The 21904-nt window shown below is 41.8% G+C and overlaps 1 protein-coding gene across 1 annotated transcript in view; it reads left to right on the plus strand.

Moving 5' to 3' along the window:
- exoc4 (exocyst complex component 4) overlaps window positions 1-21904 on the plus strand; it is a 112973-nt gene that overhangs the window by 7129 nt on the left and 83940 nt on the right. Inside the window, exons 4-10 of the mRNA XM_054624465.1 lie at window positions 714-907; window positions 2449-2558; window positions 4682-4782; window positions 4942-5096; window positions 9548-9728; window positions 20119-20264; window positions 20524-20612. Of these exons, the coding sequence (XP_054480440.1) occupies window positions 714-907; window positions 2449-2558; window positions 4682-4782; window positions 4942-5096; window positions 9548-9728; window positions 20119-20264; window positions 20524-20612 (976 nt within the window). The remainder of the gene's footprint in view (window positions 1-713; window positions 908-2448; window positions 2559-4681; window positions 4783-4941; window positions 5097-9547; window positions 9729-20118; window positions 20265-20523; window positions 20613-21904) is intronic.

The following is a 21904-nucleotide window of genomic DNA, read 5'->3' on the forward strand; positions in this document are numbered from 1 at the left end:
AAGCAACTTGAAGACTGGCTAACTTAATATATATATATATGTAAGGGAATGATGGGGATAAATAATGCTTTGACTGAACAGTGACTTACTGTATGGATTCTTGATTTACATTGGAAGTAATAGGTGCAGTTTCAAAAGGAATGATCTAGAGCTGGTCTGACTGGCCAGTTTGACTGTCATTACAATCATCTTTCCATTAGACACCACATTAGATTTGGGCAGATTTTTTTACCAACAGAGTAACAGGCTAGTGTGATGATAAATTGAATGTATTGTCTCTGTACAGCCCATACAGCAGTTATTGTTGGGTAATAATTCAATAGTGCACCGTGGAGATCCTCTATGTGTTTTTTCCTACATATAATTGTCCTATTTCTGTAAGATTGATTTGGAGACAAGGAACAGTGAATGTGCAGCACTCCCACCTCCACCCTCCAATGTTGGTTGTGTGATGATTGTTCTTCACTGGCCATGGAAGTCTTCTGTGAACTGGCCACAGAATAAGTTGAATATAGTTTTTCACCATTTGGTGGGGTGTCCCGGTATCTTTGTCATGTGTTTTCTCTCCGCTGTCTTTTCTGTGCCTTTCTACTGTGGGCTATCCAGTAAAGACAAATGCCAGAAGAAAACTCTCAAAAGGTCAAACACTATGACAGTTGAAATGTACAGCGAAGGACAACCTGTGATTGGCTGTTACGTCGTCCTATATGCAGGTGTCGGCCGTGGAGTCCTTGGAAGGCCCCCTGTTGCAGGTGGAAGGGCTTGGAGATCTGCGCCTGGAGCTGCACAGCAAGAAGCTCAACATCCACCTTGTACTCATTGATGAGCTGCACCGACACCTCTACATCAAGTCCACAAGTCGTCTAGGACACAAGAACAAGGACAAAAATGCTGCTCGCCTGCCAGGGTAAAGGGTTTCTTAAATTTCTTTTATTATAAGGTTACTCCTTAGGGGGGTCCAGATGTCCTCACATTAATGAAATGGGGAAAAATGTGAGGCCATTTATTTGATTGTGCATGAATGAAATACTTGAGATTAGTGTTTTATTATTGCTTCCTTCATTGGGCAAGGACTTACAGTATTGTGCACTCTAGCATGACTAGTGATCAAAAGTATAACCGTCTAACTTTGAAACACAGTTCAGGTAAGTTTCCTTATAATTAGTTTCCTTTGGTTATATCCCAATAAGATTTGCCAAAACTGTATATAGTTTTTTATGGTTCCACACAACAAACATTAAAATATGTTGAATCACTAATATACTAGTCCATATAAGAGTGTGCGATGTTGAACGAGGCAGGGCGAGCCAGTTTGTTTGGTCTGAGGTACCCAAAGCTTTTTTCTCGTTTGCCCATTATGTAGCGATAAGAAATGTAGCCTTCAAAGTCCTTTCTTTGAAAAAGTTTTGACTGTATAGTTGTGTATTCATTATGAGATGTTCCATTGCTGCGACAACTTGCCAATTATTTACCGTGTGGAAACCAAGCCAATTACCGACAAAAACAATTAGACCTTGTATAACTTGTTGTTCTGGTTGTTTGTTCTACTATGTTTGTTCTTTGTGCTGTGAAGTTGCAAAGAGACAGAGGAAAAACACATAATTTATTGTAAAGAAGACAACATCACTAATTTAATCATAGGAAAAATGTAAAGATAGGCACTTTGATTAATGATAAATATATATACATATGTATCATTTGCCGATAACTAACATTAAGATGACAGAATTCAACATATATAGCTGGAGGAAGCAGCTTTTGCAGCCTCTAGTAGAATAACAAGCTTTGCCTCCGTGACCCGAGGGCCAGTTTCTTAGTTACATGATGCGGCCGTCTGACTTATTAGGGATAATTCGGCACAATGTCTTGGAACCCACTGGTGGTGCCGTTGTGTTGCTTAGAGTGTTGCTTCCATTTTTACATGTGTTTCTGTGTGTGTGTGTGAGCTGCAGTAATGATGGTAGCGGTGGTTTGGTGAGGTACAGTGATTTATTACTGAGGGTCAGCCAGTGACAGGTCCTAGCCTTTTGTGTATTGGGTTGCCACTAACAACAAGCCAGCCTCCATACACCCCACTCACTTAGCAGATACACTGTGTTTATACAGCCCAGCTTAAAGGACCTGGATAGCTCCCACCTCCGGTTTAAGGCGTGATAAATGGCTCATTGGAAAGCAGCACCAATCCCAACCATAGATGCAAGGCTTATTTCTTATAACATTAGATTGTTTTTTGTTTTTTTTTAAGAGAAGGCCAGGTTAGTGGGTGCATTGCTATTAGCGCATACTAAACTGTTATATGTGTGCGAGAGAAGCTATTACTCTGGATTTTTGGAGTAAATTTGAGCCTTTTCCTCTCCTACAGTCATAATATGATGTTTTATCTGAGACAGAAAGCAGATTATTCACTAACATGATGTACGGATCGCTGGATTCATTGTCCCTTCACAGCTCTGCGGCCAAAGACTCGTCTCCAATGCCTGCGTTGGATGTCAGCAGCCTGTCCACTCCACGCAAGCTGTTGGACTCATCACAGTTCAGCACACCTGGATCCAGCAGTGGTATGTTCCCTAGATCTTTAGATACTCCCCTACATTACAAAGGGGAGCAAGAGGGGATATTTGTTGTAAATTCAACAGTTTTAAGAGCGTGTCACATGAAAAAAACAAAAAAAAAAACGCTATTTGGTTTGTTCTCCATTAAAATTGCATACATTAGGAGAACAACAGAGATAAACACATTAACAGAGCAGTGTTGTTGGTCTCTTTGGATAACAAAGTGTATGGATTTCAGTTTGCGATTTAACTTTCACTGTGCTGATATCCTCAGTGGTAATGATGTCATTAGCATCATTTCTGCACAAACACACAAACACACATAGTATAATTGAATGCACCAGAAACTGCTGATCCGAACTATAGTACAAAAGACTAAACACACCATTGATGCCTCTTTGCATGTACACACACATCATTTTACACACACACACACACGGATCATTTTGCTCCTTGCAGTATATGTCATAACATCTTCAACTATGATCATAATATACATTTCCCTTGCTAACATTATAATTATCTTGTCCCTCCCCCCCCCTTATCCGTACCATTAGTCACCCGGCATCTCTGTCATCACAGTAGGAGAGCGGCATTCATTACGCTCAAACTGGTAACCGGCGCTTTAACAGCGACTGATAATGCCGACTTTAACTTTATTCAGAAACGTATGAATTCTCTCCTGGTTGTTGGGGCGTAGAGTCAGCGCTGCCTTCCTCCCGGGCAGAGAACAGAGGAAAGCAAACAAGAAGATAATGAAAAAAAGTTAATCCTGCAATAACGCGGTGTTCCCTCGGTGCTTCTGAGTTTTTATATTAAGCCTGGCACTTTTTTTCACCACCCACTCTTGGTGTTCGAAGTTAGCGACTCACAGTTTCTTTTCAGCTCTGTGGATGCCACGCAACCGCACACCGTCCTGTGCGTAGCATTCAGTCTCCACAAACACATTGGCTTATTGCTGCTGCAGCCTTTACTACCTCACTTCTACCTCCCGATAAATCAAGTTCAATCTTAGCCAATGATTGGCTGGTGGTTTCCCTAAAAGCTAAGATGTGGGAAACACTTTTATTTCTATCCAGTGGTTGTTTAATTCAACTGATGTTGTTCTCTATCTCTATCTCTGTCTCTTAAGCTAATACTTCACTGAAGGCTTATATCACTTACAGAACAACTGTGATTCCAGTGATGTATCACCACTTCTCATTTTCACTCGGCTAAGCCCATCACCATGACCTTAAACACGATCAAATGTTCGAATCACCACTAATGCATAATAAATAATCGTTCAATTCACCCACCCTGTTGGCCTAAAGGTAAAAAGCTAAACCACAGTATCCCACATTAGGCAAAGAGAACACTGGCGATGAGCTGGTGCCAGGTGGTAAGTGCCTGTGCACCATCATGCTAACAACTGTGGTCACGACACAGCAGCCATTTTGTCTAATAGCGTTAGAGCACCTCATTTGTAGCTAGTAATTGTCATAATTATTACACAAACTCCAGTTGGAATGGGGGGGGGAAAACGGAAATCCACCAAAGTCCATTAACTTGCCATAAACATTAACTCTCTTAACGCGCTTTGATGGGGAATTGGGAGGCCCTGTCTAATGGAAATTACAGCATCATTCCATGCTGTCACTCTCAATTTAGCTGCTAATGTGGCTAAGTCAGATGGAAAGAGCATGAACGGGGGGGGGGGGATGACAGGATAGGTGCAGGTGTGTGCGTTTAAAAGAGGGAGATGCAGTATATTATTGTAGTTAAAGCTGTCATTATTTTAGAGTGTTATTAAGAAGGTGATCGTGTCTTTTTTCTTTTTGTTTAAATTTACTGAATTGTTTTTGAAATTGATGGAGAGGTTACAAAAGCTTCCAGGGTTCTAAAATGTAGCATCATTTGAGATTTGTCTCCAAAAACATTGTCTTTTGTCTTTGATCACATTGGCTCAAAACAACAGACATAAAGAAAATGGACGTTTAGTTGGTTTAAAAGTGTTCAAGTCTCTTTTTTTTGTAATTGTGTTTTTAAGACTGCTCATTTTTATAATAATTGAATCCCTATGCCTGTGAATATTTTTGCAATCACTTACAGTACGTCCTAACCTATGTGTATTCATATACTTTCTGCAGTGCGTGAGCTGCAGCAGGATGTGCGGGATTCGAACCAAGCGGACCTCCCTGAGGTGGATCCAGAGGAGAACAGTGCTGAGTTCATGGGCATCCTCATCAAGGTAGAACCAAGAACAGAACACACACTGTGAATAGTGAATTTCCATACCTCTTCTCTGTTACATCCACTCGTGTGTTCTGTGCTGTTATTTCATTCCTTGCTTCAAGTGAAGTGTTTATATCGATCGTCCCCATTTTTCTTTTTTTTTCTTTCTGTAAAGGCTCTGGCCAAGTTGAAGAAAATCCCTGAGACCATCAAAGCCATAATGGAGCGGCTGGAACCTGAGCTGAAACAGATCGTCAAGAGGTCCACCACTCAGATAGCAGACCATGCTTACCAGAGAGGAGAAAACTTGGCCCAGGAGAGCCAGCCAAGGTACAGTAGTAATGAGACGGAGCAGGATAAGGACACACATGCTGAAGGAGGAAGGCACTGTGTGGAAATATCATGGCTTCCTCAGTGTGCTGGCTTATTCCCTGAAGAGTGAGGGTTGATTTAAATCAGTGAAAAATTGGAGGAAACTGGAGGGTAATAAAAAATAAATGAATTGGGAATGTGAGATACAGTTGGTGGATAGCCACGAAGATTAACTATACGCAGTTCTTTGGAATGATTAAAGTCATATTTTTGAAAATGATAATGCTTGCTAGAAAGAAAATAAAAAGTTAGTAGAATCAGCAATTTTCCCCAAAAATGATCAGTGTAAACAGCAGTATGTAGCTACTGTTGTTACCACGGAAAAATACCTTAATAAATATGTCACCTGCATGCAAGAGTTTTATTAATGCAGCCTTTTTCTTTTACTAATTCTTCTGTAGTTAATGTATTCAAATTAGACTCAGTTCCCCAGTGGCCAACCTCTCCAGTGGTGTTCTTACTAATACAATACAGCTGTTTTATAAATACTAATATAGCTTGGAATGGTCACCAGTTGTTTTTGACGAATTAACATGCAGAAAGTCTTCGATGTATGTTTGCGGCTGACAGTGAATGCAGTAGACAACATGTTGTGAATGCAGTCCCAGGGTGTTCATAGTCAGACAGTCAACCAGGTGTGAAACACAGTAAAGACCAGGACTGGAGGCACACCCCGCCTTGGACCATGAAAACAGATTCTCTGCTGCCTTAAACCTAGACAAGTCATGGTCCTACACACACACACGCACGCACACACACAAACAACTTCACACCTGCCGTAGAGGACTGCTACATTTTTAAAAAGCAGTCACATCAGCTCCTGCAGACTTATACAGGGAGCAGACTCTGGGAAACAGGTCTCAGTCCAGTGATCCTGAACCATTTAAGAGGAACGTCTTGTTTTCTGTCAGGGATGTTCTCTCCCCGGCCTCGTCTGCCTTCCCTCTCCGGCTGCCTGCTGAATCTTATCTGACCTCAATGTAACAGGCCACCTTGTAGCTCATTGCCAGCTCTACTCCTTACAGATTGTTTTAAAATTGCCTGCCTGTATGTATGTATGTATGTGTGTGTGTGTGTGTGTGTGTGTGTGCTTAACGCCGTGTTCGTGTCAGAGGGTTCGCATTTAGGCGAACACTTAGAGGTGTGTGTGTGTGTGTGTGTGTGTGTGTGTGTGTGTGTGTGTGTGTGTGTGTGTGTGTGTGTGTGTGTGTGTGTGTGTGTGTGTGTGTGTGTGTGTGTGTGTGTGTGTGTGTGTGTGTGTGTGTTCTTGGATGCATACACACCTAGTTCTGCCTATGTTCACTTCAATTTAAAGTCAAGGCTTGTTGCTATGGAAACTCCAACCCATGTACCACTTGTAGGGAACAATGGTCTCGCATATTGCACGCTATATTTTATAGCACTGCGGACTAGCAGGCAACACTTAAGCACTTTACAGCACACACAGCGGTGTGTGGCTTACTCTTGGAGCTTTATGTTCTCATTTGCTTCCTCTGTGATCAGCCACAATGAAGTGCATTTTCATTTTCAACTCCTTTCACTAGATTTTACTTTCAGTAAGATACTCCGTACAGGTTCCCACTCCGTGCAGCAAAAGTTATTATCATGCACCACTGATCTGTGAGTAGTTCAGTTTAATTTACATCAAAGAAGTCTTGTTGAACTGCCTTTTCTTTTTTTTTCATTTTGCAGAGCAAAAAAAAAAAAAGAAGAGAGGCTTATTTCTTTTTGCTTTTGCTTTAAGTGTTTAAGAGAGTCTGAATCCAATCCGAATGCCTTCAGAAAGAAAGCTGATTTAAAGTGAAGAAAAGCTTGAATGACCAAAAAACAAAAAACAAGAGAAGCACATTGATCACAAGATTGATTGCTTGTCTCTTTCATACAATTTGTTTTTCTTCTGCCTGTTCAGTGGAGTGGTCTTTGGACACATCTGAGGGGCACATTTGTCGTGATGTGTTGCTACTCTGTGGATTTGTGTCTGACAGCAGGGTGACCTGGCATATTTGAAGTTTCAAAAGTGGTTCTTTAAACACTCTGCAGGCCCCTCTTTACTGTCATGTCTGAGGCTGACAACCACACCCAGTGATAATCTAATTCGGACACGATCGTTGTTCTCCCAAAGTGAAACACACACACACACACACACACACACACACACACATACACACACACACACATTATGCCGGTCAGTTAGTCAGGGACTTTACGTAGAAGTGTGTGCTCCCTGCTGTCTCTCCCGACTGTTCATCAGCAACGTGCGTCAGCTTCGATCCTGAGGGGGAAATGAGAAGTGAGGCCTCAAAGACCAGACAATATGGATTAAGATGGCCTCCACTGGGAGGTAATGAGGAGGACTAGGCTGTCTACACTTTATGTGTGTGTATGAGTCTGTCTGTCTGTGTGTGTTTTGTAAGGAGTAAGCTGGGGGTGGGGGGGGGGTTAATGGAGTGTGCTTAGAAATTAAACAAAAAGAAGTGGTGACAAGGTCAGAGCTATACATTTTGTGTGTGTACACTTCTGCGTATGACCATGAATCGTTTGTCAAATTCTGAAATTTTGTGTTCACCGGGAATCTGTTTACACACATGAGAGAGAGAGAGAGCGAGAGAGAGAGAGAGAGAGAGACTCGTTGGCCTTTCACAGCTCCTCTCTTTGTCTCGCGTACATCTTCCATTGGCTGAGTTATAGCTCATAGTGATTTGTGCCTGCTTTCCTCTCCATTAATAACATTTACTTGCCGCTACTGCCAGTGTCGTGACAGACAGCCAACCAAAATGCCCCCTAGTGACACATCCGTCTTTCCTCCTCCATTATCCGGGTACCTTCCCAGGAAACCTTGGCCACTACACAAAACTTTTAACTTGCATTCATTTGTATTGACAGAGTATTAATGAAGGCTCTCAGGTGCTTTCGAGTGTACTTAACAGATAGCATACTTGCTTTTGGCAGCCTCAGCTTTTTCGGTTTGGAGCGGTAAACTTTTATTCTGGTTAGCTGTACTTCTGGCTAATAATAAAATGTCTTTCATCAGCAGGAGAGATTGAGTTCGATCTGTGGTTAGAATGGTTCAGCTGCCCAGAAAAGACAGATGTGTATAAGTCTGACACTCTTTTAAGCTGTAGTCGCTCAGAAAAAAGTGTAAAAAAAAGGTTTCCACCTATTACACAAGCCAGAGGAGAGTACTAAATGACCAGTGTGACTATATTTATTTATAACTGTAGAATAAGTCCACTAAAGTAAAGTGGGCACTGACTATCATGGGTGCACTAGGTACTTATAGAGACTCAACTAACCTGTGTCCCCTCTTTACTTTGAAAGCTTTGTCCTTGCGCAGAAAGCAAAGAGCAAAGTCTGCGTCGGAGCATTAGTGTAGATGAAGCCACGGTGAGTTTCCAATCCACAGCGTAAGCACTCAGATCAAGTGGAAGGTCTTTTTGGTTTTGGCTGTGCTCTCTTCTTCAGCCAGAGCCATTTAGAACTATTGAGCGTAGCTGTTCATTTGAGTCCAGGTTGTGCAGTTCACTACTTTTCTTATAGCCTAGCTCCCTATTGCTGTAGGAAGAAATAGCTGTGAGTATGTGCTGAATACAAAATGGGAACGAAAACGGGTTACTGAAACACCCCTAATTGGTGTAAATGTGAAATGCACTCAGTAGTGATTTGTGGGAAGATTATCTGTAGCTATTTGTTATTTTGCTTCTTTTCTTTCAGAGCAGCTATAGTTTTTTTAAAGTTGGATTCATGCATAGCAGTTTTACAGTTACCCTTATTGTGTAGGTAAATATGGTGATCATTTAGTAGAATGCATCTGTACACATCCTTCTGGTGGCTGTGAAGATGTAAAACTAAATGTATGGTTGTTTAATACAACTGCAAGGACTGTGTTGTTATGAATCCTGTTTGGGGAAAAACGGCATTTGGATGCTGTTTACCATGATCCTCAGTATTTCACAGCTGTTTTAAAATTGGCAATACTCTGAGGAGGAGACGTTTTATAGTCTTTGCTTGTGATAAGAGGAAAAAAATAAATCTGTTAACTGTTGTGCTGGCTGGCACCAGCAGTCAAACCACGCTCTTAAGTTTCCTCTCTTTCTAATATTAAAACAGAAGCTGAAGTCCTTGGTGGCTTTTCTGTTTTTCTTCTTTCAGAAATCCAAGGCCAAGTTATTTACTGCAGAAGTCGTGTATTTTCCTAACTAATAAACTGTCAAGTGAATGTTACGCTGGCTTACAAAATAAATGTGTTCCAAAAGAGTCGAAAAAAATGTATCACATCAATTTTGTTTCATTTTTATTGAGTGTTACTTCACGTCAGTTCTCTAAATCCCCCCCCCCCCCCTTTCCCTCTCCTCCTCATTTCTTTACTCCCCACTTTCTCATCGTTCTGCTCTCTCTGGCTCCCTCTACAGGCTGCTGCTGGATCTGCTGGAGCTCCTGTTCGATAAGTTCAAGGCGGTGGCCCAGGCCCACAGCGTGGTGTTGGCCCAGCTGCAGCACATCGCGGTGCAGTGCCCGGGCGGGGCCCACAAAGAGGGCATCAAACTCTACGAGCAGGCCGACGTCTCTGCCAAGATCCAGACAGTGCTGCAGGTCAGAGATGAGCAGCAGCACTAGAAGAGAGCTGATGTATCTGAAGCATTGAGAAAGAGCATTAATGTCAAATAAGCATGACGTGTTAAACAGCAACAGCTATAAAGATGAAACGGGAATCAAATGTCAGTGATCTGTTTGGGGAAATTAGATAACACAAAGTTTAGAAAACACACAAAACAAAGTTTGTCCAGAAGATTATAATAGATTTAAATCTCTGTGAGCAAAAACATGTATAATCTATGAATCAAGCCTACTTTGATGTTTGCCATTATTCTTTTGTAGTGTTCATTTAACTTTATTACTTAAGTATAGGGCCATATGGTAGCACTGCACCTTGTTGTTTGTGTTTGCCTTTGCTTGCTGGTATACCCCCAGGATTTAGTTTTTTGTTTTTTCATCCACTGCCATGGAGATTTGTTTGTCATTGATTTATTTCCCACCCAGCACTTAGTCTTAAAACATTGATTTAATTCACCTTCTCTCCTAGTAAATTAATCAGTTGAGAAACTGGCAGCGATGTGATGGATGGCATTCAATCCGTTGTCGAGAAGTAGCGGGAGAAAAAGACAGGGGAAGCTTGATTGCTTGGATTAATTTGAGGTTCTTTTAATTGCCGTGTATTTATGCCGGGTTCTTGCTCCCTGCTCCTGTTTGATTGGCTGAGGGGACGAGCAGCTGTTGAGCTGACCGATGGTGTGTGTGTGTGTGTGTGGTGTGTGTGTGTGTGTGTGTGTGTGTGTGTGTGTGTGTGTGTGTGTGTGTGTGTGTGTGTGTGTGTGTGTGTGTGTGTGTGTGTGTGTGTGTGTGTGTGTGTGTGTGTTCATACCCAAGAAAACAGCGTTTTCCCTTGTGCTGCCTCACTGGGAGTTGTGTGATGTTTAATTTATCACATTTTCAGAAGCATTTCTCACGTGTATAACCATAATTTAACCAGCCTGAATTTGACTAGAGGATATGGTACTTCACTTTAACATGCATTTCTCACCAACCCATGACTTTGATATACTGTTTATTAATATACAAGATAGTTTTACAACCATGTTTTTAAGATTTAGATTTTGATCTTGACCTTTTTTTTTTTGGGGCCCTCAGAGAAAGAACAGTAGAATTTGCTTCCCGCTTTACTTTCTCCTGAATTCTTTGATTGTTGTCATGGTAATGCATGGCAAGGTCAGTTTTTTTTTTTTTTTTTTCTCTGCACAGACCAGTGTTTTTACTCATCATAAAACTAAACAAAAGTGATAGAATAACTGTTGCTTAGTGACATTTTAAATCGAGAGCCTATCTATTTCTAACTCACACACTCCGCCTTGTCTGCTTCCAATAAGTGTAGTCCCCCCCCCAGCTGGCATGCATAGATTCATAACTACACGAGTGCTTAGGTGTGTACAGTACATGTGTTTTGCCGGGGGTGTGATTGTGCATAGGCATGTGCTCAGCGTGGTCACAGAAGGTATTAAGCCGTTCTCCAGCACGCGCTCACTGCCAACACCCCGTTGCCAGGGGCTTCACTCTCCCCCGTCTCTGCGATGTGAGATAATGTAATCTCTTGATTAGAATACTCATTACGTGAAATGAGGTTTTCTTATTCACTCACTCGTGTTATTATTTCCTGACCGATTGTATCAATTTGAAAGGCCCTCGTCCATCCCGCCCTCCCTCTCGCCATTTCTCTCATCTCTTCTTGCTTGTTCTTTCGTCTTTTTCTCTCTCTCTCTCTCTCTCTCCCGCTCTCCATTTCCCCCCTTTGCTCCTTCCTTCTTCGGCATCATTCCTGCCGTCTCTGTATTGTAGTCTCTCAATTTCCCAGTACCTTGTGCATACCAGCTTCCTGCTCCATGTAATTTCCTTCTTCATCTCATTATCTTGCTTTCTTTTTTCGCTCACGACTCCCACACTCCCTTTCACCCCCTTCGTTTAGCCCGCTCTGTCTGAGAGAGTCACATATCAGCAATGAGAGAAATTAAATTCCTACGGCTCCCAGAGTAGCTCTGTTAAATTTTTATAGGATGCCGAGTCCTTATCTCACCTCCTAAGACCCTCAAATGGGCAGGCACTTACTCATCATTGGTCAAAATTTTGCCGACGATATTTGTTAGTCCCTCATCACGTCTTAAGTTCTAAAGCAACTTACCTTAACAGTACTTCACTATTGCATTCAGAATATGCAAATTAAAAGCGAGACGTCTATAATTGGTGTGACGGAACAGAAGAAGACTTTCTGTTTCCCCTTTTCACAGTGAAATCGTTTCAATCCCCGCCTGTCTTGCACCTCTTACTCACTGCAGTTCACATCTTTGACATGTGCAGAAACCTCTTGGTGTGTGTGTGTGTGTGTGTGTGTGTGTGTGTGTGTGTGTGTGTGTGTGTGTGTGTGTGTGTGTGTGTGTGTGTGTGTGTGTGTGTGTGTGTGTGTGTGTGTGTGTGTGTGTGTGTGTGTGTGTTTTTTTTTCTTCTTCCTCCCACTTCGAGAAGTGGAGATACCAAGTTGACCTTTTCCACATGACATACCAGCAGACAGATGCAGGAGCCGAGAGAAACACAGGGTGCACCCGGTTATGAGGCCTTGGCAGAGAAAAACGTTCGTCAATGTGTGACTGAGGCCCAGTGGGTTTAGAATGGAGGAGTAAGTAAACACGCTTTGAAAGTCAGGATCGGTGTAATGGTTCTAATCCCCCGTTCAGAAATGCTGGGGATGCTCCTGCTGTTCATTTCAGTGTGGAAGTATTCATTCAGAGCACAGCAGACCGGATGATAATCAGAGGGTATTGATGCTGCAGGGAGTGTTTTTAAGGTTACTTCACAATCTTCTGATTTCTGCAGAATGTGTGCGAGTACATCTATTGATTATTCACACCATTATTGAATTTACATTTCCAAGTGTGCAGCCCTGCCTGCCTTTTGCTGCTCTGTACCTTTTTTTTTTTTATCCATGATTGCCTTTTTCCCCTTTTTCCATCCGAAACTATCCTGTTCTTCAAAGCAGTCCGATATATCAAAAGAAATCACAACGTCTGGAATTTTGTGTGTATCCATAAATGATTAATGCGCTTCTCTTTCCTCTTCAAATACAATATCGTTGCATCCGACAGCCTGTCAGCCACGGCAAGTTAACTGCGATGTAAATGTTTGTCAAAACAACGTTGGGTGCCAAGCAACAAAATCCACAAGTTTTTCTCTTTGGCATCATTAACGAGATGGAAGTCACAACACGTTGTCAGGTAATTGGGTGACATAGTTTGTAAAAGATCACAGTTCATAAACCTCTCTTTGAATTCTTCATTAAGACCACCCAGTGGGAGTGTTATTTAATGTATATTTGCCACAGAATGTCACTGGCTACTGACGCTCATCACCCCTTGACCTTGTCGGCCGTTCAGTTTGAGGCGTTGGAGTTTGTTAATTAGCTCGGCATTTGCGCATTCTGCTTGGATTTGTGACTGGGTGACTGCTCGCCGTGTCGGTTGTCTGCTGCTGGTGTGTGTGACCAGAGTGCAAATCACACTTTTAATGAGTGGCTTCCTCTCTGCAGACAAGGAACTTTGAGCCCGCATTTGGAAAAATATGGATAGATGCCGACTCTCTGCCTTGTGAAAGAACAGATTTCTAGATCATAAAAAAACGTCACCAGAGAACCGGAAACTTGCGTATATTAACATTTCATACCGTAGACAGAGATAAGAAAGCGTGCAACAGGGGCTGAGCTTTTTTCATGTGGGCTCCAAATATGAAATTTGACGCGGAGGCACCTGTCTCTGCTTTAGATTACGCTTGGTGGCACAAACCAGTGAATTCCTTTCCCTCTTTGGTGCTGTGGTTTTTCCTTAGCTTTGAGGATTTCTTTAACACTGTTTCCATCCGTTTAATACAGAAACTTCTAATATTTGTTCATGTTTTTATGTGGTTCTGATCTCATTCCTCCTTCCCTCTCTTTTTTTATTTTTTTTTATCATTTCGACCGACCCCCGTAACTTTTAAACTTGCCTCATGAATTCTTTCATTGCCATAGAATAACCAGGACAAAAATATATAAATATAAATATACCAGTGGCTTAAATATGCAGTGCCTTCTCTCGGCTCATCAACCGAGTGAAAACGAGCCGAATTGAACTGCCAGAGAGCAGCCAGAAGACAATGATCTCTTTTAATTAGATATGAAGCACAGACATCGCTACCTTGTTCTCGCCCAACATTTTAATCAATGTGTCACATTTATTCTGCCTTCCAAAGCGCTGACATATTTACATATCGCTGGAGCGCAGTGGAGTCGGCCATCTCTATGGTGAAGTCTCTTGTCTCACAGCTCCTCCTCCACCCCCCGCCCCCCCAAACACCACATATATTTACCATATCCAATCACTGGAGACCTGGAGACTTAATCAACTGCTCATGTATGTTTTTGCAATCATTTCCTTGACTTGTCGATTCACTTAACGACGATGTGTTGCAAAAGAGTACACGACATTATGTCCTGCACAGTAAACGCTATTATCTTGGCGGATCATCAACATGTATTGTTTTAGGGATACGTGTAATAATGCAACTGTGCTCCGTTCAATTAATATTCTCACATACTCTGAGATACAAGGAGGTGATTTGAGGACAAATAAGTAAACCCAAAGGGTTCAAATGGCACTTAAAACATGCTTTAGTGTATTTACTGTACGGTTAGCAGATAAAGGCCATTCGCTACAGTCACAGTTAGCATCCAAAGAGAAAATCGACTTTGAACTTAAAGGATACCATTGTGGTAAAGTTCACCCATATTTTGAGCCAATTACAGTGAATAGTAAATGAATGTTTAATCAGTGTTCTCCTTTTTGCTATTCAGATAAAATATACAGTTCGTATTGCCCTTTTAACATATTCACTGCCTACACATAGAAAAGAGATCAAAATCCTGCATATTCTTAATGGGTAGTATCCATAGAAACTACATTCCACACCACAAACTCCTCTTTTATCCCTCTCCCCTCTTTGTTTCAAGCAGTAAATACACAAAGAAATATTTTTTCACGTTAAAAAAGAAGCGTGTTGAGGGACACGGCAAGGACACAGGGAGGAATGAAATGGGTTACAGCGAACACGCAGGCACATCTTCCCTCCCTCGTCAACAAGATAGCCTTCAAAAGATTGACTAGATGCGGTACGCTCCAGGTGGGAACCCCCACTGGTTAGCGGAGGTTCAGCTCTGTGGAAAGCCGTCGTGGCCGGAGCTCTGTCAGAACTTGTGAAGGTTATTGAAGTTTCTGGAACACAATCAATACCGGCTATATGAAGAACACTTTCTTTTGACGTCCAAGGACACTCTGGGCTTTAACTTCAAGCTAGCAGCAAGGGATATCAGTCAATATGTTTTGTGACAAGACACCAGCCAAGGGATTTAAAGTGGGAAAACAGCCGATTTCAATGAAGCCTTGAGAAGTGTGGAGATTGTCGATGACTTAATAAGAAGCACAGGATGGAGAGAAGGGAAGAGAAAATGGAAGTGATATTTATTTCTTCAATTTTGGCCAATTGACTGCAGAGTTCATTCAATGACAAGTGCTCACCTGCAAAGCTTTGAGTGATGCTCTCTTAATTGCACTGATTTGTTGGTTGTTAGGGCCCTAATGGATGGAACGGAGGATGGGAATACACTCTCTCTGAGCAAGAGTGACAAAGAGTGAGATCAGGACATTTGGTTCGGAAGAAATAAACGGGAGTGCTGATAATGAATTACGAAGGCAGACGTCCATGAAGTTAGTTGTTCCTTTTTATTCTTAATAGAAGTTGGCATTCAGCCCAGTGGATTGATTTAAGTTTTGGGACGAGACCCAAGATATTCAAGTGCAGGAGGTTGGTTGGTTGGTTGGTTGGTTGGTTGGTTGATAGAATTACATTGAATAGTTGGTGGTGATGATTGTCTTTGTTAGGGGAGCTCTTGAAAGAGATGTGAGTTTTGCATGTGGGCCCATTAACACACAAAGGCACCCAAACATGCACATGCACACTCGAAGTTAAGTATCCGGTGTGAAGAGCAATTTCCCTGATGTCTCACATCTGCACATCCCAACCTTTTTACAGCCATTGTTTTCACAGGTTCACCCATAATTATGGATATTTTCTTTTTTTAGGGAAATTAAGCAGTTTGTTTCCTCCTCGCCTGTTTCTCCGTCAACTCTTTGTAACCTTTTAATGAAAGTAACAGTGGAAGTTTACTTCACCAATGTAGCACGGAGAGACTGTTTTGGATCCATCTACACTGTAGAAGTTGCTAAAAGGGATACTTTAAGGGCCAGAACAAACTAAGTCTTTCAAACAAATAAGGAAATATGTAAAGAGACATGACATGCTTTTCATCTGGAACTACCTACACTACCATTTGTCTTCCTCTGATATCAGAGCCAGTTACGTCAGGCGTATCAATGCTTGAGGCTTTCACTAAATTAGATATGGTCCCATTTGGAACCAAGCTCTGGGGGCCATCTGTAATTCATATTGTAGACCATTGAATTTGTTTATTTTGATCATGTGTGTATGTGGGCTGTCACTGAGCGAACTCTTTTTTATTGGCTTTTTTATGTCCCTATTGTCGCCTAATTACGTCTTCCATTCTGTCCAATTTCATCTTTTGGTGTCAGATTCTCTCTTTCATTTTTTCCTTAATAGTAATACAACTCTTTTACTTCCTGATTATTATTTTTTTTGGTTGTCCTTATTTTTAACACGTCTTTGCCACTGTTGTAAGTGTGCCTCACTGATGAGCTGTGCGGTCATACACAGGTGACAGTAATAGGATCTAGGCCTCCTTGTTGCATGAGTAATAGCACTTTTAATGAGATTTCATATGCTTGACCTGATGGGAAAAGAGGGAGGAGGAAGGAAGAGAGGGAGATTGTCTTTACGGAGACAGGTAGAGTACATGCAGGTCATATGAGTAGTTGTAGGAAGGATTGACTGCTCCATTGTTTTATTAGTGAATAGCAGACTAGCACAATACACCATACCCAGGAGGGATAACATCTGTGTCAAACAGAACAAATATCTTATTATTTTACATTTATCAGACGTGTTCATTTTGTAAAAAATCGAAAAATAAGGCTTTTGCAAGAAGTTGTGTCCATATAATTGCCATTACACTACATTAATACATTACATAAAAGTTAAATGGAAGATTATAACCAACAAAACTCCACGTTTAAAGTATTTCTATGCTGCACAGTTGAGCAAATTATTTTTCTAATGTAGGTATCCTCCTAAAGCACTGTGTTAAATAGGGTTGTGGCTTTGTATTCATATTTTTTTATTTATTTGTAGCCTTCTATAATTGGAACATGTGACACTAGGCTGCTACAGTTAGTTGTGCTTTGTTTGTATTGAACACGGGCTGGTGAGTGTAGTGCCGATAATTGCAGATTACACGTGACATGTGTAGATGGTAGTTTGCTCATATTTATTCCCTTGTTATGAACTTGAATTGAAAAGATAATTAATTTCAAGAATGAAGGGACTTCAATTGAATGAGGAGTTGCCGTGATGCATTTGTAATTGTAAGAAATAAGACACTTTCTTGAGAACCAAGGATGAAGTCTTAAGTTTCTGAAATTGTTATTCTTGATAATAAATTTGCACACTGAGATTGAGATATATTTAGTCAGTGTTTTCCAATCCACTTGTAACAAGAATATACACATATTTGCAGTAGTTTGGATTGCAACACAATCATTTGTTGCTTTTTATAGAGGCAGATTTGAGGCAACGTTAACAGAACCTTTTTCTTTCTACTAGTTTCATGCAAGAATTAGTTGCAGATGTGGGTAAACCGAGCCTCTTTTTTAACTTCCCTTTGAGGCGTTTAATCAGCAATAACTGATGATTTAACCTCTGTTCTCTCTTTGTCTTCCATATTTTTCTCCTCCTTTTCTCTTTCCATTCCCATTTTCTCTTTAGCAGTCTGTTCAGTGTTCATTCCACACCTATAATCCTTTGCTCTTTCTATTCTCCACAACTCAAACTTTATCTCTCCTCGTGTGTTACTTTATGCCTCCCATCCCTCTCTCCCTCTCTCCCTCTATCTCCCTCTCCCTCTCTCTCTCTCTCTCTGTACTAGCAGTCCAGTTAATTGCCTCCAAAGTTCACTCTGTCTCTGGGCTAATGCAATTTAAGTAGGGTCGGAGCCCCTTCATCAGCCCAGTGCTGGCATTTCATTAAGTCTGCTTGGGCGTTCGCTTGCAAGCAAGTGGGGGTTTCGCTCCATCAGCTCATCATTAGTAATTAATACACTGATAGGATTAGCTGCTGCATGAGGCCAGTGGCAAGTGGAGGCCCTGGTGTTGCCAGTTGGTGGGGGGGGGTGTGTGACGGCCTCCACCGCTGCCTGTGATGTGGGGCAGCGTGTTAGAGAGTAATTACATGTGTTTAGTAGAAGATATTGTGCATGTTGAACTTGGGTATTTAGATTTAATCATGACAGTGTGACATCGACCTTATTAAACATTAAATCACAACTATTTCAAGTCAGATAAATGCATTTTAGCTGTCTTTTCAACAAAATTGACCCTTTTTTTTTTTTGCAGTAAGCCATAGAAAGCTGTGAAAGATCATCCTCAATATGATACAGGACACCTTCTAAAGTATTATTTTTTTTAACGGCTGTGCACTTGCACGGACGTTCGTGTGTGGGCGCTGGAATTAACATCGGCGCTTGCACGGCTTTCCCATGCGTGATGGGGGGAGCTCTCCACAGCGTTAATTACATCATTATGGTCGGGATGGATCTCCATCTGCTCGGCCATTACTCCTGTCCCATTCTGGTCTGACCCACACTGCGCCTCAGAATTAGACACACACAGGCTAAATGGCCCTGCTAAATTATGAAGCTATTAGATATGGGAGGCTATTTTAGAACATATGTAGTCACACGGAGAGAGGAATGAAGAAGGGGCGAGAGAGAGAGAGAAAAAAGGGGGGAGGATGAAACGAGGAAGACGGAGCAAGAGGGAGAAGAAAATAGAAATGTGAGAAATGAGAGATGATGAAGCACGGAGAGATTTTGAAAAATGAGAGCCAATGAAAGCAACAGATGATGGAGTAGAGGAAGTTCACTTTCTCTGTCGGGCCGCGGTTTCAATGTGCTGGTCCTCAGCTATTGTTAGAAGTTGATAAGATTTTTATGAAGCATGATAAGGCGTTGATGGATTTCACCATGAATCATGCGGACGGATCAGGAATAAGGTCGACAAAGGTTTTTACGCCGGGAAGGATCCAGTCATGTCAGGGGCCTTTTTCTGTCTCAAAGTTTGGATTTTCTTTTGTTTTCTTTAGTTTTTCAGGATTAGCTTGGTAGACGGTGTATTTACGTCATATATTGTGATACTACATGTCTACTCTAAATACAAAACCTACTGCTAAGGAATGTCCATAGCTGATCTGGTAGATATGTATCCTCGCTGAAATAGGCCATTTTAATTGCAAAATGACATTAAATGTGATGTGAAAATAGATGAATAATTCAGCAAAACACTCTTGAAACAAAATAATGAAATTGAAAGGCAGAGCAAAACATAGATATACAAAGAGAATTAAAGTGACACTGCATAGAGAGTTAGGTTAAATGTGTCAATAAGGCTGATGATCCAAACGTTTGAACCAAACACTAGCGACTCATGGTTACAGCTATGTTTTGTAGTGAGCTCAACAAAGAATGAGCCTAATCCTATGGTTAATGTATGTAAATGTGGGTATTTTATTTTTTTTACCTATAGAGGTAGTCCTGCTGCACAAAGAAAGTACTCATGAATAAGTTGATAAGTGAACAGAGCAGGCAGGGTGAGCTTACAGGATATGATTGTGTGGGAGCTGTAAAGTCATTAATAAGCTTGAGCACTCCATGTTACATTATCTAAGGTGTAATACCAGGAAGCTTATGAACGTGATAAATGAGAGACTAACATTAAGGTAGCGTCAGTGAGTGGCTTTACACTGTTAAGTCAACTGATGGTTAAGATTGATGCTTTGCAGTCTGTTATGATTGTGCTTTTTGAAATAGCACATTATGTGTCACTGGTCCTATTACTAGTGACTCTGTAATATTCCATTAGACCTACTGGAGCGTGACCCAATCCTTTTTAATAACTTAGAGGTGCTGAATATTATTTTGTAACAAAAATATTGTCGTTATACTTTTATGTGTCATCTAAAATGTGTTTCTTGTCTCCCCTTTTAAATTGTTGACCGAAAAAAAAGCCAGACATTTACAAATGCATGTCTTACACAAAAGCATTAAGGATGCACTTAGTGTGTGCACGGATAGATTGACCCCATGTGACCTGGCTGAAGGACAATCTTCCATAAAGATTTCTGCTATTTGGCTTTTGACCTTTTGCTCTGTCTGTTGTGTTTTTAGGTCCTGCTGATGGAGTATCTGGACGTGAAGAACAGCCGCAGTGCCACAGAGCCGTCGGCTCAGCTCTCGTATGCTAGCACTGGCAGTGAGTTTGCTGCCTTTTTTGCGAAGAAAAAACCACAGCGTGCTAAGCAGTCGCTCTTCAAGTAAGGATCATGATCTTTGCTCTCTGCCTCGTGCTGTGGACCAAATGTTAGAAAAATAAATAAATAACAAATGACCCTGTATATAAGAGAGGTCTTAAATTAAAGGTCTCAAATAACCAAGAATATACTTTAGGCTACTAAAGTGATTTGACTTGTATTTTCTGTGTTTAACATCTCCTGCCCGGGACCAATGCCCATTCTAAATATTTTTTTTTGTTGCCTGCTACATTGTGTGTTGAACTGTTTGTGTGTTTTGCAGGTTTGAATCTTCTTCCCATGCCATCAGCATGAGTGCCTACTTGAGAGAGCAGCGGCGAGAACTCTACAGCAAGAGTGGAGAATTACAAGGTGAGGACGGGGGGGGGGACAAACAGAGAAAAGTGGAGGGTAGAGAAAGAGAGATTTGGGGTTCGGAAGACTCCCGAACATCTGGATTGGAGAAGTGGAGACAGGTGGAAGGATAGTGAGATGAACGAAGGGGAAAGAGCAGAAGGTGTGAAAAGTATTGACAGAAGAGTGAAAAAAGGAAAAGTAAAGTCTGACAGAGAGAGGAGAATAAATTGGGCAGGGTTTGCTGTGTGTGTGTTGGATAAAGCAGGAGAGGAAAGAGCAGCTGGAGCACAGAGCGGAGGTCGAGGTCGGATGGAAGGATGAAAAAAGGGAGGGAGGTAGGGAGGCTAGAGGTGTAAGGGTCGAGTGAGAAGAGACCTAAGTCGGAAAAAAAATGGAGACCTTCAAGCTAACTGAACATGCAGAAATGATAAATTAGTGCTGATAGATAAATGAGTAGAGAGTTAATGGAAAGATGTCTTGCCTTGAATGGCAGCAGGATAGGAAAAAAAAAAAAAAAAAAAGGTGGAGGGAGGTGAGGCTGATTTGGTCATGCGTGGCTAAGATGGAGGCAGAGGGGTGTGGATGGATCCAGCCAGAGACTGATGGAGGGATTTGGAGAGATGGAGAGGCGGAAGGAGAGCATGGAGGCAGCAGCATAACAAAAGGGTCCAGACAGGGAAAAGGGGGCGTGTTGCAGGTCGAGAAGTCAGACTCAAGAGAAGAAAGGCAGACAACAGGATCATGGAGAGGAAAAAATAAAAGAAGAGCGATAGAGATTGACGAGAGCCAGAGAGAAGGGTGACTTTGCAGAATCCGCCTACAGGGAAGAGGCCTTGAAAACCTCTCTCTCTCTCTCTCTCTCTCTCTCTCTCTCTCTCTCTCTCTCTCTCTCTCTCTCTCTCTCTCTCTCTCTCTCTCTCTCTCTCTCTCTCTCTCTCTCTCTCTCTCTCTCTCTCTCTCTCTCTCTCTCTCTCTCTCTCACAAAATAGCCCAGCGAGTGAGCTGCCCGGCCTCCAGACCCTGGAGAGTCTAAGCTGCTCTACAGCTCCTACTTCTGCTGCGTCTCTCTCTCTCTCTCTCTCTCTCTCTCTCTCTCTCTCTCTCTCTCTCTCTCAGCCCTCTGGTTCTCTGCCTGTGACCTTGAGGTTTCAATCAGCGGTGCCTGACAGCGCTGTTTGTCTGCTACTATTCCTTTATTTCACACCGAGCTCCTAGTGACTTTGTTTGGATGGAAAGAGACGATAACAGTAAAGTGCTTTTAATCTGTAAAAATGATCCTTTGACAACATCTGCATCACTAATTACTG

Source organism: Anoplopoma fimbria, chromosome 23 (assembly GCF_027596085.1).
Source record: "Anoplopoma fimbria isolate UVic2021 breed Golden Eagle Sablefish chromosome 23, Afim_UVic_2022, whole genome shotgun sequence".
Taxonomy (NCBI): Eukaryota; Metazoa; Chordata; class Actinopteri; order Perciformes; family Anoplopomatidae; genus Anoplopoma; species Anoplopoma fimbria.